We start from the raw sequence: 15,039 nt of genomic DNA on the forward strand, positions 1-15,039 counted from the left end.
AAAAGTACATTCATAATAAAAAATGGCATGGCATGGGAAGAAGCTGTACTGGATGAGTTAGTTATAGTGAATGGCGTGATACTGCGACAGTTTCTTGTCTGTGACAGAGAGGAAACAGAGTCTTGAGGGTAGAGCTAAAAATGCCCTGCCATAGAACACTGTGACTGTGGTTGACACAGCTTTGGTGAGCTCTTTGTGTGTGTGTGTGTGTGTGTGTGTGTGTGTGTGTGTGTGTGTGTGTGTGTGTGTGTGTGTGTGTGTGTGTGTGTGTGTGTGTGTGTGTGTGTGTGTGTGTGCGTGCGTGTGAGTTATTCCTCCCTCCTTCCTTTACTGTGTGTGTGTGTGTGTGTGTGTGTGTGTGTGTGTGTGTGTGTGTGTGTGTGTGTGTGTGTGTGTGTGTGTGTGTGTGTGAGAGTGTTTGAGCAAGGAAAGCATGCAGATAATCCAGATTTTCCTTGTAATTCGGTTTCCAAAGCCAAGTTGAGTGCAATGTGCTATTTGTTTAGCTAAGCTCGCATAGTGCAAAGAAAATAAAGCCAGTGTCTGTTTTATGGCTAAAACAGGATATGAATTACAACAGCTCCAGCAAATACTGTATGTTCTTTTGTAAGAGTGTGTGTGTGTGTGCGTGCGTGTGCGTGTGCACGCGTGTTTGTGTGCGTGTTTGTGTGCATGGATACGTGCTGCAGCCTGCCTGTTTATATGTGTGTAGGGTGTAGTGTTTCAATTTTGAATTTAGATCTGTAGGTAATATGTGTGTTTGTACTTTGGTGTTTGGATTCTTGTGTGTGTGTGTGTGTGTGTGTGTGTGTGTGTGTGTGTGTGTGTGTGTGTGTGTGTGTGTGTGTGTGTGTGTGTGTGTGTGTGTGTGTGTGTGCGCGTGCGTGCGTGACTGAGTGTGTGTGCACTTTAGTGTTTATACCACTACATTGGCTGTGTATGTTATCGTGACGGATGTGTTCATGGGGCTTGCCTTAATGTGTTTTTAACACTGCCTCTACGCACGCCTGTGTGTCTGTATGTGTGTCTTAGGATGTTTATGACACTATGTAAAAATGTGCGATGTGTGGGTCTCGCTATGTGTGTTTATATACACTGTGTGTGTGTTTATGTGTGCGTGTGTGCGTACACACATATTACAGTGTGTGTGTGTGTGTGTGTGTGTGTGTGTGTGTGTTCTTCAGAATAACAAACGTGTGTGTGTGCAGGCTGGTGATCTGTAATGTCACTAGCTGTCACACACCTGTATAAAGTCATGCGTCCAGGCCACCCCTCTGTCCAGGTTGATGTTCCTCACACACACTGGCCTTCTGTCGCTGCACAGATAAGAACAGAGAAGTAACACAGGAGCACGTCAATAACAATGCACATGTGAGAGAACGCACACACACACACGCACTGACATTTATACTGTATGTATTACACTGCACCTTCCACACACACACACACACACACACACACACACACACACACACACACACACACACACACACACACACACACACACACACACACACACACACACACACACTGACATTTATACTGTGTGTATTATACTGCACCTTCCTCACACAAGCACACACGCACACACCCACGCACACATACACATACGCACACACACACACACACACGCACTATGCTGTGATTTATCCATATAATAGGAACCTGGTCTGTGGTCATTTCCAAACCCAGGGAAATAACATTCTTTTGACGACTTCCCTTTAGTGACTTTAATAATAACTAAAGTCCTGTCAAGACAAGAGCTTTCCAACCCCCGACCTAACAACCACATATTCTGTGTGTGTGTGTGTGTGTGTGTGTGTGTGTGTGTGTGTGTGTGTGTGTGTGTGTGCGTGCGTGCTTGTGTGTGTGTGCGTGCGTGCATGCGTGTGTATTTGAGGAAGTGTGTGTATGTGTGTGTGAGTGTGTGTATGTGTGTGTATTGGGCGTGCATGTGTGCGTGTAATATAACATTTCTGAGTGAGTGTGTGTGTGTGTGTGTGTGTGTGTGTGTGTGTGTGTGTGTGTGTGTGTGTGTGTGCGCGCGTGTGTGTGGGGGCATGGCTGTGTGTGCATGTGTGTAGTCCGTACTTGTGGTAGGGGAACTCTGAGATGCAGACGGAGACGATGTGCATGTCCCCCTGCCTGAATATGCGCGCCCCCGTACTCTTCAGACGCAGCGAGTCCACCCGGCACAGCACCTCACCATGGCCAAACACACGCCAGTACCGCGTCTCCTTGGTGTGACTGCAAAACACGCACGCACCCACACACACACCCACACACACCCACACACACATACCGTACACACACACCGTACACACACGCATCCATGAGTGCACTGTGCTGAATGCTGACGCATGGTAAAGCAGATGGTGAAGGCAGCTCACTCACAGATGGAAGGTGTTCTGGGTCATTGTGTGTGTGTGTGTGTGTGTGTGTGTGTGTGTGTGTGTGTGTGTGTGTGTGTGTGTGTGTGTGTGTGTGTGTGTGTGTGTGTGTGTGTGTGTGTGTGTGTGTGTGTGTGTGTGTGTTCTGTGTCTGTGTGAGAGAGAGACAGAGAGACACAGCTGGAAGGTGATCTGGGTCATTCTGTGTGTGTACGTGTACGTGCATCAGGGCTTAACACTAACACACGCCAGGTAGCCAAATGCGGGTGAAAGTCGGCGTTGGCTAGTAGTACCGAAGGTTCACTAGCCATTCTGGCGGGTCCGTTACAATTCTAAATGATGAGGCACCGCATTTTGTAGTTTTTCCCCTCGGACCGTCTTTGCTACAAGCGCAATGCAATGCGATTTCGCGAGCCTACAATACCCATGAAGCACCTGTGTCACGTGTCACCTGTGTCTCACGCGCGAGAGGAATCTGATAGAGCTAGTCTTGCGAATATGAGTGGCAGCAGCGAGCTACCTGCAGCACATCAGCGCGCGTGGAAATGTCACTGAAAACCTTCACGTGAAAATAAAGTAGCGAAGTTCATCTCAACTGACCTGTTTTGGGATCTGTCATTACAATGCATAGTAGTAGTGGACATTAAAATGACCAAGGCGAGAGGAGAACCCCTCAGTCTTGTGAAAGTTTTGAGACTAATTAGCGCAGTGATAAGACAAGGACACATGCGGCATTAATAATGTTCGGTTTAAATAATTTTCTGATTTGCCTGTATGTCATCATAGGCCTACCTTAATATTCCTCCATGTTTCTTGTGCCGTTGTTCCCGACTGTCAAACGGGGCTTAAACAACGCGCAGTAGTAGCCTTCCAGACTGCACAAATCATGTCCCATGTCCCTTCGCATGTGCCCATCTTGCCTTGCGTCCGTTTAGCCTATATTTTAAACAACTCAATATTAAACGGAATGAAAGGAAGTCGTAGCTCCTTCTGTAGTTACCGGCCGCATATGTGTGTGTCTTCTAGTGGATAGCCTACTTTTATGAGATGCGAAGCTTGGCAATGACTTTGCACTATCTACTTTGCGCATCGAAAGTGCCCTTCAGATCAAAGACGGAAATATTTTGCTCTCATGTAGCTTACATTTGTGCCCTTCCACAACACTGTGCTTGGTGTTTCTGCACGGCTATGCCATTCCTCAGATAAGTTAATCTGTTCTTATAGCATGCATGCATGCATGGACCAGTTAATAACAATTCTAGTTATTAGACCCTAATATTATATTGTATTATATTATATTATATTATATTATATTATATTATATTATATTATATTATATTATATTATATTATATTATATTATGTTATGTTATATTATCCTACATTACATTATTACAGCCTATTATATAATTCATTAAAGCTGCTATGATGGTTAAGAAAATTATGGCTAGTGAAGAGGCCCAATGGCTAGTGAGTCAGGAAAACCACTAGCCAAAATGGCTAGTAAGCGAAAAAGTTAGTGTAAAGCACTGGTGTGTGTGTGTGTGTGTGTGTGAGAGAGAGAGAGAGAGAGAGAGAGAGAGAGAGAGAGAGAGAGAGAGAGAGAGAGAGAGAGAGAGAGAGAGAGAGACTCACAGCTGGAAGGTGTTCACGGTCACGGGCACAGCTCCCCCTACTGTCTGGAGGCCCACCTGCAGCTCTGCGCTCTTCGTCAGCGGACTCACCTCCACCTCCACCAGGATGTGATGCGCTACAGCAGGGGAACACATACGTAGACATGTTTAGACTTACATAGTAAACAATACACAATATTCGGTAGAATAAATTACATTACCTTACACTACACTTAGCTGACACTTTTTTATCCAAAGCGACATACAAATATTACAGGGTACAGGGTAGATTTTTCCCCACTACAGCACGCTTCGAGGAGAGCCCATAGGCGAAAGGCTCGGCGACCAAGCTGGTCCGCCATGCAACTCCGGGACAGAGTTGACCGGCATCCAATACACATCTCACTCAACAATAGTTCTCGCACACTTATACTACCACGTTATTGCAAAAGCAGTGCCAGAATCTAGAGGGGGGGTCTCTACTTCATAATCCCTGTGTGGGAAGGGAACCGTGGCAGGGTTTTTCCACTTTGTGAAGCAGGTTTTTGACACCTCTGTTTATATGGGAGCAGATGTGGCAGAGTCAGCAGAAGGGCACGCATGGGGAGGGGAGATGGGAGGGGAGATGGGGGGGGATCAGTGACCTAGCTGGAGGAGATCCATTTAATTAAGGCTTCACTGTGTAGGATGGTGACCGGAGTAAGTACTGCAACTATGCTGACAATTGAAACTGTGCTGCCTATTGCCAAATTGGATCTTTTCAATATTTACTAAATAATCAAGTAATATTTACTAGTGTGACCAAAGTACAGTAAGTTTTACAGCAAAGAAATGTCTATTTCTGAAAATTCATGGAGAAGGACATGGAGAAGATCAACATTTTCATGTATGAAAAGTGCAATTTTCCAGGTCATTTTTTGAATGGGCAGCATGTGTTCTGGAAATTAACTAGTACAAATATTACACAGTGCACCTTTAAGGCTGGGTGGTCAATCTCTGTACAGCACAGTGTGTTAGAGAGGTGTGCCTACCTACAGCTCAGGTTCTGGTAAGTCCATTGACAGAACGTAGAAGCAAAAAACATGAAGAATAATGCTTGATGAAAAAAAAAAACACTAACAAAGGATTTCACCACAATCAGAACTCTAATGATGGACAGTCTGACTGACTGACAGCTATTAAAATTAAATCGGACAGAGGGTGTTTCCAGTAATCAGTGTGACACGCTTTTCCTGCTTGCTTGGAACCCTATTTAATGCTGCCACAGCGCATCTATCTACAAGAGTTCTGGCAGATGTCCAAACTTGGTGCTCTTTGTGCCCTGCCTGTTCTCTTGTCAGAACTTCTCTGTGTGTAGAAAGTAACTACTAGTGGCTCTAGTCATTTCTAGGACTGGGTGCACATTTCACCGAGAGGAAAGTCTGAAACCTAGTGACTCTGGCTACTCTCCCACAGTCATGTCAAGGTTTGTTTCTGGATGGGAGGCATTTCCCCTTGAGCTCTGAACTCTGAACTGACTTTTTCAAAAAGTACACCGCCTACCCTTCAGCCACTCAGTCATGCATGCCTGAATGCAACAATTCGTAGTTGAACATCACATTTAATCTATGCAGAGACTCTTATAATATAATAATATAAGAGAAATGATAATGTCAAAGTCTTAATATGTTACTTAAGTCTCTCTGTACTGTAATTGAAATGTTGTTATGATGTAGTGAAGTATTTTCAGCAAAGAGTGAACAGGCCAGTCTGCAGGAAGAGGTTACGCCAGCCAGTAATGCCTGAAGACGGCAATCCATCACCACCTCTTTCAGCTCTCCAATATAGCTGGACCTTATTTTTTTCCAAATGTGGAAGACTTGACTGATATTGCAAGAGACTTGGGATGGGGTGCACTACATTGCTACTGAGGCACAGGTACACCGCGCTCCTGTGTCCCTGTCGGCCAGGGAATGAAGTCACAATGGATTATCTACAGTTGGCTGACTGCAAATATAACACAGCCAAACAAAGGACCCTCATTTTCATATTCATTGTGTGCGAATGTTATCTACTGTGCAGTATTTGAATGAGTAAGTATTGAATGAGTGCAAATGGAATACAAAGTCCCCCGTGTCATATCTGAAATCCAAAAATAAATGCAGCACAGTGGGGAAGAAAAGCTCTCAGGTCAGAGGATGTTCAGATATAAAAAATATAAACATCTCCTGCTGATTGCAAACTCACATGCTTACACTAGCACTATTAATTATTGAGGCTGGAGATACAAAAAGACGTGCGCACGCGCACGCACACACACACACGCACGCACACACACACAATCATGCATAAACGCACCACAGAATGGAGGAGTAGAGGTGGTGAGGAGGAAGACCTTCTGCTGTTGTGGGAGGGGGTGTATGACCAGCCCACTGTTCACCATCAAACCTGCAGACAGACACACACACAGACATGCATGCATGCACACACACACAAAGTCAAAACATCATATGATAAAGGCACATAACACATACAAGTTAAGAGTTTGGGCGTCATGCTTGATGGCTCTCTATCCTTCCTCTCCCACATTAACAACATCACACGGTCTGCTTATTTCCACCTACGCAACATTAATCGTCTCCGCCCCTCTCTCACTTCCCATTCTACCTCCATTCTTGTACAGTCTTGTCACCTCCCGCATTGATTTCTGTAATTCTCTCCTCTTTGGTCTCCCTCAAAAATCTCTCCAGAAGCTCCAACTGGTCCAGAACTCAGCTGCCCGCATCATTACTAAAACCCCTTCCTGTCACCATATTACCCCTGCACTGCAACATCTCCACTGGCTCCATCAAATATAGAATTCATTTTAAAATACTTATTCACACCTTCAAGACTATCCACAATCTTGCCCCCCCAACCCCCCCCCCCCTTATCAATCTAATCTTATTCACATTGCTGTTCCCTCCCGCCCCCTCCGTTCCTCTTCCTCCATTCTCCTCTCTGTCCCCTCTGCTCATCTTAGTACCATGGGGTATAGAGCTTTCAGCTGCTCTGCTCCTCAGCTGTGGAATGCGCTTTCCCCTGACATCCCCAATATTGACTCTCTGCCCCTGTTCAAATCCAGACTAAAAACCCATTTGTTTCAGGTAGCCTATTCTTTATGATTCTTTAACTCTGCTTTGTTGTATCTTATTTTATTTCATATTTTATAATTTTTTATTTATTTTTGTTTAAAAATTCTGTTTATGTGTCTTGTTTTATTTTTTGTTTCTTTCTGCACATTGTCCTTGAGTGTTTTGAAAGGCGCTTTTACATAAAATGCATTATTATTATTATTATTATTATTATACCCCCCCCCCCCCCACACACACACACACACACACATACACACTCTCTTCCACAGACACATGCACAGCTACACACACACACACACACACACACACACACACTCATCCTCAGACATGAACACACAACGCACCCAAAGATGAAAAGCGTCTGGGGTGCATTAGGCTGAGAGCAACTCTATTAGTCGACACTATCTGCAAGTTAGTCAGATAAGCAGCCCCTAAGGGCCAGACTAACTGCCTCTCCAGGTCTGCATACAGTACTTGACTGGGCCCAGTCTTTGACTGACTAACTGACTGTGTTATTCTGTTACACTGACAGTGTCAAATTTAACACTGGTAGTGTTTGTAATACTCACTTTGTGTTGAAGAAACACCGCAAAATGTACTGTGTAAGAGTGAGAAGGAAGCTTATGTGCAGACGTGAGAGTCTGAGGTTTCGTTTCGTGTGTGTGTGTGTGTGTGTGTGTGTGTGTGTGTGTGTGTGTGTGCGTGCGTGCATGTGTTACCTCCCCATAGGGCTAAATTATGGATGTAATGAGCGTAAGTCAATACGGAATGAGAGGGTGTTAATTGTGGGGTTCTTAATTCCGTGATTAGCCCGCTGCACTCCGCGGCTCGGATGTGGGATCACCCTGAGGTCGACCAGCAAACACCTCTAAACTGTGACTGTGTGCATGTGATCGGCTATAAGCTCAAAGATATTAGATTTCTATGGCTGGGAGAGTCAGACAACTTCTGTAACGTCTTGTTGATGCCATGATTATTTATGAATGTGAGTTTTTTTGACTGATGCTTTGATTGATATGCTATTTTGCAACTCATTTTACATTTAAAAAAAGTGAAGGAGTGAAAGGAAACAGATGGGAGAAAGAGCTGGGGACTGGGGAGGGATCGGCAAATGACCCGGACCGGAATCGAATGCAGGTTGGTGCCGTAGCGGCCCATTACCCTACTATTAGAGCCACAGTAGGGCTCCCATGACGGGGCCCCATCTGACATTTTCACATTACATTTCACAATGCGTTATGCTGCACGCTGTAGGCCTACAGTAGTATGCACCAAACTAGGAGAGATTTATTTTAGTTTATATGTCCCACATGCTTGGAATAAAGTTGGAAATTGTGCCCTCTGTAGAGGGTTTTAAACATATTTTAAAAAAGAATTTTAGGAGGAGTGGAGGAGTGTCAGTTTTTAATCTCACTTTTTAGCTGTAGGCTACTCTACAACATTCAGTTTTATACCTCAATGGGAACTTCAATAAAGGTCAAATCAAATCAAATAAAAATCCATCCCAATAGGTCTAGAATTCACAAGATCAAGGCAAGAGGAACAAAAACGTAATTTATATGAATTTCTCACCGATGCGAGGGCAGGTCCCGCCAAAAGGACTGGAACAGTCAAAGCACTGTCCTGCTAGAAACCGCTCATAGCTGGAACACGGGAAGCCCGTCAAGGAGCAGGTTCCGTTCAGTGCGCTTATGTAGACATGCAGCGCCCTCATGTGGTCACAGATCACATAGCCATACACTGGGAAATAAATAAGAACTGACAACAAACGCGCATTCTCAGGCAGACCGAAAGTAGAAATTACCGGAATTATTAGTTGTACTTGTACCATCAATTAAATGGCACAGTTTTAAACTATGAAGAAGAAGGGGACAGTAACATCAGGGGTTATGGAGAGTTTCCTAATTCTAAATCCTCCAAGGGAAAAGCCTTCTATGATTTGGGAAAGATTTCTACACATAAAAAATACTGTCAGATTACTTACTTGATGCGAATCTTGAGCGCGCGCATCCAGTCTGATCCATACCTCCATTGAGGAAGAAGTCCACGTGCCCAACGGGAATGGAGATGCCGAAATCTACACCATGTAAGTGGCATTGACGGTGAATGTCGGTTATTCGTAAATTAGGTTAGGTCAGGTAGTTACGTTAATACACACTCACTTCAAAATCATTAAAATTGTAGACAATTAGTAAACTACTGGAATTAGCAAATAGCTCTTATTTCAAAGCAAAAGTAGGCTACAGGCCTAACTCAAGAAGCGGCTGATACACCAACACGATATTATCATTTAAGCATTATATTTAGAAAAAGCAAGTTAAGATATTAATAATGATAATGTTTTTCTCACAGTCGGCATCTGTGTGGATGGCTTCAACAAACTGGGCGTCGGAGGGGTCCAGCCGGTCATAGATATCGTTGCCTTTGAACATGGGGCCTGCTGGATCCAGGGCTACAAGAAGGACAGACAAGCAACTCTGGTAAACAGGTAGGACAGTATATTATCAATGGTAAAGGCACATACGGTATAACTACAATATGTAGGTTTTCCTGACCTGACCTGCATGACTGGTGAGCCTAGTACACAGGAAATAAAGGAAGTGGGGCCTATATTGTAGGCCTAATTAGAGGATAGGCACATTTTACAAGAAGGTGAGTGATGCTTCTTGGCATGGAATGTATAGGAACTCTGCAACTTTTGTGGCAAGAATTATTATGAACTAAATGAACGAGACCCAGGGATACTGTAGGCCTAGAGAGAAAGGTGTTGGAGAACTACTAGGTCCCCACTCTGTAGGCGACTTTCCCCACAACACTCCACTCAGCACCCTCTCCAACTGTTAATACACAGCAGCTGTTGTTTGCTCCATTTGAAAGCCTCTATTATGCGGGCGGACACACACACACACACACACACACACACACACACACACACACACACACACACACACACACACACACACACACACACACACACACACTAAACAGGAGAGGCTTGTGTGTGAGTCTTTTGTAGGATTCTGTAGTGATCCTTATTGTCTGTCTAAATGCAGGTCTCTGTTGTCGACACTCTCAGTACGGGCACCTTAATTTTGGACCAATCACTGCAGAAAGGTCAGTACCCAGTAAGAAGAGAGGAGGCTCATACCTCTATATAGTCAGACACAGGAGTTAGAACAGTGCTGTTCGGCCCAATACATAAAAGGTCAGCATCCAGTGGGTGAATATAAATGATCTTGTATCTTCCACTCCCACAGTCAGGGGATGAGGAGAGCATAGTACAGTAGGCCTACTTGTCCAGAACAAAGCTAACCTCGTGAGAAAATGGCTGGTTAGAAGTGGCTTGTTTTTTTATATATCTTTAATACCTTTGAAAACCTATAAATTCAGCCTTTTTGTTTTTCAGATGTTCCACATTTCTTTGTATTAGTCCGTCATATTATCACATTTGTTCTGTAGTAATCACTGGTAAAATGTAGGAAGATGTGAAATAAGCTTACGTAAAACTGGTTGGTCGATCAGCTATTGTTGGCCAAGTGGCCAGTGAATTGTGTCATGTACACAGTATTTGTCAGTGGCTGATAAAGGACCATATTTTGCAAAGTGAACCATCACCCTTTGGTTTATTACCAGAAAGTGCTATTACTAAATTTTGAGGTCAGACAAGGTTCCTTCAAGGTGGGACAACATGTTGTGGAAACGTTCATTTGCACTGTGCTCTGTGACTCTCTCGGCCCAAATGCATGCTCATGCATTTTTTAAGAGTCTTTTTTCCTTTCTAAAAAGAGGCTTCCACAGACCTTATCTGTGACCCTTCTCCCAATGTGAAAGTGGAAATTGCTTACGTCAGGGAGTTTTTCATTGCCCCCCATGTCCTCACTGGGAGACGCCGTGCCCTGCCTAGTATACTCCCCTTACCCTGCTCACAGCTTGATATAAATATTTTTGCATAATTATTGCTGCATAAACAAAACGCAAACTCATAATTACATTCCAGAAGGTCTTTGCGATTGTAACAGTAGTTGGTGTTCTTAATGGAGGATCTTTTTACCACATTCTGCAGCTGAACTACTATACTAGTGAGACTTGACAACCCATGCATACGTCCTGCACAATGTGATGAGAATCGGGCTATTACTGGGAATTTTTAAATTAAATATCTCTTTCCATATAGTCTGTAACAGAACAGCTGTTGGGGGCTGACAACCAATTTCCAGATTGTGGAGTAAGCTTACAGTGTTCCCCATAATTGAGCCAACTCTGCCCAGAAGGTAATTATCATACTCCAATTTGACAGCCCGTGTCTTACATCATATTACATGATGTCCAGTAAGTGACAGTGTGGAGGAGAAGAGTATTTGTGGGTTTAAAAATAATTTGGCATGGACAGTGATAGCCTGAGAAATAGTGACGAATGCCACGTTTGGCATAATTAAAGTGAGTCATTGTACAGCATAATAAATAAACGTGCATATGTTCGGTGGGTACTTGTCATTTCCTCCAGCAAGACCAGGCAATTAATTCTTGTAGAGCGCGAAATGTCAAGATAGAAGATTATTACTCTTACATATGGAATATCATTCATAATCTGGTGGACAAGGTGAATTATTTATATTTTTAGGAATGAAAGATGGCTGAGAAGACAGAAGAACAGTGAAATATACTCCACACATACATCAAGTCAGTTTATGTATAAAATGGGGATGGCACAATACACACAGAAAGCTGAAACCGTACAGTTCACGCGCATAACGAACCATGACACGCAAACCGCGGTCCACTGTTCCCCAAAAATATCTATTAAAAAACATTAGCATTTGAAAAGTGATAGTATAAGTGATAGTATAAAAAAACATAAGTAGTAGGATATTGTTTAGTGATGATTTGTCTTATTCTATCAGCCAACTGAAAGCAGGCATTTGAAATGCTTTCACAGCGCACATCAGCTGAAGATAGTTTAAGTGCAAGTTCAGGTTAGCACAAGAGGCACCTCTCAGACACATGCAAAGGGTAAAATTCAACTTGTGTATGATTAACTTATTATAACATTATAACTATAATTATATAAAAATAGTCTAATACGGTATTCCTGGTACACAGTGCATTATGAAAAAAATCCAGAACCGTCAGTGTTTCCCACAGAAATTTTGGAAACTATGGGGGCAGCCGGGGTTTATTTTGTCGGGGGGGGGGGGGGGGGGGGGGGGTGTCTTCTCACACGGGCCTTTTTTTTTGGGGGGGGGGAGGGTGTATTCTTGCAGCGTAAATGCAAAACGGCAAAACAATGACTACAGTATGACATTGGCGCATGGAGAAACTGTAGGCCTGGGCCTATATTTCAGCCATTTATAGTTTGAGAAATAAGGCTACATAAGATTTTACCCATGACTTGTATAATAGTAGTACATTGTCATTGTCAAAAAATGCAGTACAGTGAATAATTTCTGTTTACAACACAGTTTCATTCGTCCCTCATGCAGGGGTCTGGGAAACAATAATAAAACAAAATAGGAGCAGAGATAAGAATTTAAGAGCACTGTGAAATTGTTAACGCATAGACAAAAAGGGTCTTAGAGGGTAGGCTATGCCTTTTCCCCCACACATATCTGTAGGCGTACACATTCTACATGAGGGGTGCTGGTCACTTTTCCAAATTCCTCCCATTAAAAGGGCTGAACAACATATTACACATTTATGTCTATAATTCACATTCATTACACATTAATTTCTATATGCAGCCCGATGTCTCCTCTGCTGTGTCAATGAAGGCCTGTCACCAAACTCATTACAACTGTAAAACAAAGCCTAGGGAGTGTTAGTAAACTCATCCCAACTGTCCCTTCTCTGAAGGTTTTTTATATTGCTCCCAAACCCAAGTAAACTACAACTTGACTAGGCTTTTGATCCCTGTCTTTCAAGCACTTGTGGTTCTCTCTATAGCAGGGGTGCCCAACCTTTTTTTAACCAAGATCTACTTTTGAAGTTGATGGTCTGCCGTGATCTACCAAGTCAAATTCAAGGATGTCAGTATGAAAATTTAAGACCACCATTTATTAATCACCATTATTATGAACAAAATGTTTTCAGTAGGCTACTACAGTATGGTCGTATCTTTTCAGTGTGTTTTTAAAGTGTGTTGAATAGCCTATCTTTACAAAGCAATGCAGCACTGATAGTATGCAGAGATAATTTCAGTCATACACAAGTCATAAACAACTGAAACAATTTCAAAATGATAAACATTTGGTATATAAAAGGCACATAGGCCCTATTTCTAAAATATGATGAAGCATTATCATGCCTTCAGTGGTATAGGCTACAAATTAAAAAGGGCTCAGAAATTCACCATTTGTTATGGGTAAATAGTAGGCTACTATGAGAGAGAGAGAGAGAGAGACAGAGAGAGAGAGAGGAGAGAGAGAGAGAGGAGAGAGGGAGAGAGAGAGAGAGAGAGAGAGAGAGAGAGAGAGAGAGAGCAATGAGATAACTCATTGGATTGGTTAACACCCCTGTTAAGTGTGACTTCTTCTATGAAGGTTTTTTTTCAGCTCTCTGGGACAGTAGCACAGCAAAGGCTTTCTATTGTGAGTTTGGCCAATCGTTTTGTCCACAACTGAAGCAAGAAACAGCACAAATTGAAGTGAATTCCATACATGTCAACAACTAACATTTCCCTTACACGCGGCACGCGATGTAAACGCAGTTAGCGATGATGCATGCGACCAGCGATTTGGACGAATATCCTCGCATATCGGCGTGTCATAACGCATCGTTGCGCACATGTTCTGTTACTCACCCGATGTTACACGTGTGCACACATGAATCAACTGTAATACCCTTACGGTCACTTCCTAATGCTTTCCCCTCATTCTGTGTTACCGTGGAAATCGTAATTCAAATCGTTTTTAACAAAAACGGATATCGTTTAAAAAAAAAAAAAAAGTACATTTTTTTTTTTTTTTTTTTTTTTTTTTTTTTTTTTTTTAACATTTTCGTAAACTATGGCGGCCAAATTTAAACTATGGCGGGCCGCCATAGTTTCCTCAATGTATGGGAAACACTGACCGTAAACCGTGACCTTGATACTGTGATATGGACCGAACCGTGAATTTTGTGATCCGTGCCACCCCTCACAAATAGTGTTTATGTTTTGTAGGTACCTGTGATTCTGCCCAGCTTCCCCTCGAATAGGGTCCCCACAAACCCGGCCACATGTGCACCGAGGCTCACCCCAATGAAGTGGAGCGTGTCTAGAGTACTCCCATGGTTCTAGACAAATAAGGTTGGGAAAGAGCAGACACATGAAATCAAACATTTGTTTTGAATTGGCATCCGCAATGTTAATGAATGAATGTTTTCTCGGCCACACCATTGGTTTGTACATGTTGACTAGTTGGATTGTGCCAGGTTGGCACCCATTAGCTGACAAGGAGGGGAGTAAATGTGAACGGTTGATCCTGGCCCTTGAAGATAGCATCACTAGAAAATCAAAAGTTCCCTTTAAAAAGTGTGGATATGGGCCAGTTATGCACAATGGATTTTGGAGTTGGGCTTGTTGCTTGAGGGTTGAAGGTTCAATTCCTGACCATGAATGAGATGTCCTGGCCACCTCCTTGTTGTTCTCCACTCGTCATGTTTGACAAGAGATTGGGCCAAAGATCTTAGATTCCACTTATATATTCTATTGATAACCAGTCAAAAATGGCATCCTTTCACTTCACTTTTCATGTCAGTTAAAAAAAAAAATCTTGTGCTTTATTTGCGATAGGACAGTGATAGAGGAACAGGAAACGAGTGGGTAGAGAGAGACGGGGAAGGGCTGGCAAATGACCCGAGCTGGAATCAAACCCTGGTCCACGGTGTAGTAAGCGAATGCCCTACTGTTAGGCCACGGTAAGGCCTTTTCATATCAGTTAAGGTTGTA

At 43.1% G+C, this 15,039-nt stretch overlaps 1 protein-coding gene and 1 long non-coding RNA gene across 5 annotated transcripts in view; one reads left to right on the forward strand and one right to left on the reverse strand.

The window, feature by feature from the left end:
* Positions 1–25: 25 nt before the first annotated feature.
* The window catches only part of pla1a (phospholipase A1 member A), a 20,773-nt gene continuing 5,759 nt past the window's right edge, over positions 26–15,039 (reverse strand). For 3 of the 4 annotated variants that reach the window (XM_063213723.1, XM_063213722.1, XM_063213725.1), the window contains 8 exons: positions 14,276–14,384; positions 9,466–9,567; positions 9,100–9,192; positions 8,688–8,873; positions 6,340–6,429; positions 4,025–4,139; positions 2,092–2,247; positions 26–1,316 (listed from right to left, as the gene is read on the reverse strand). In XM_063213723.1, the coding sequence (XP_063069793.1) occupies positions 1,229–1,316; positions 2,092–2,247; positions 4,025–4,139; positions 6,340–6,429; positions 8,688–8,873; positions 9,100–9,192; positions 9,466–9,567; positions 14,276–14,384 (939 nt within the window). In that variant the 3' untranslated portion in view covers positions 26–1,228. The remainder of the gene's footprint in view (positions 1,317–2,091; positions 2,248–4,024; positions 4,140–6,339; positions 6,430–8,687; positions 8,874–9,099; positions 9,193–9,465; positions 9,568–14,275; positions 14,385–15,039) is intronic. The other variant, XM_063213724.1, reaches the window with a different exon arrangement.
* Positions 9,506–15,039, forward strand: part of LOC134461016 (uncharacterized) — a 41,818-nt gene continuing 36,284 nt past the window's right edge. The window contains exons 1-2 of the long non-coding RNA XR_010037205.1: positions 9,506–9,603; positions 10,169–10,229. This is a non-coding gene — a long non-coding RNA (uncharacterized LOC134461016). The remainder of the gene's footprint in view (positions 9,604–10,168; positions 10,230–15,039) is intronic.

Source organism: Engraulis encrasicolus, chromosome 13 (assembly GCF_034702125.1).
Source record: "Engraulis encrasicolus isolate BLACKSEA-1 chromosome 13, IST_EnEncr_1.0, whole genome shotgun sequence".
NCBI classification, from domain to species: domain Eukaryota; kingdom Metazoa; phylum Chordata; class Actinopteri; order Clupeiformes; family Engraulidae; genus Engraulis; species Engraulis encrasicolus.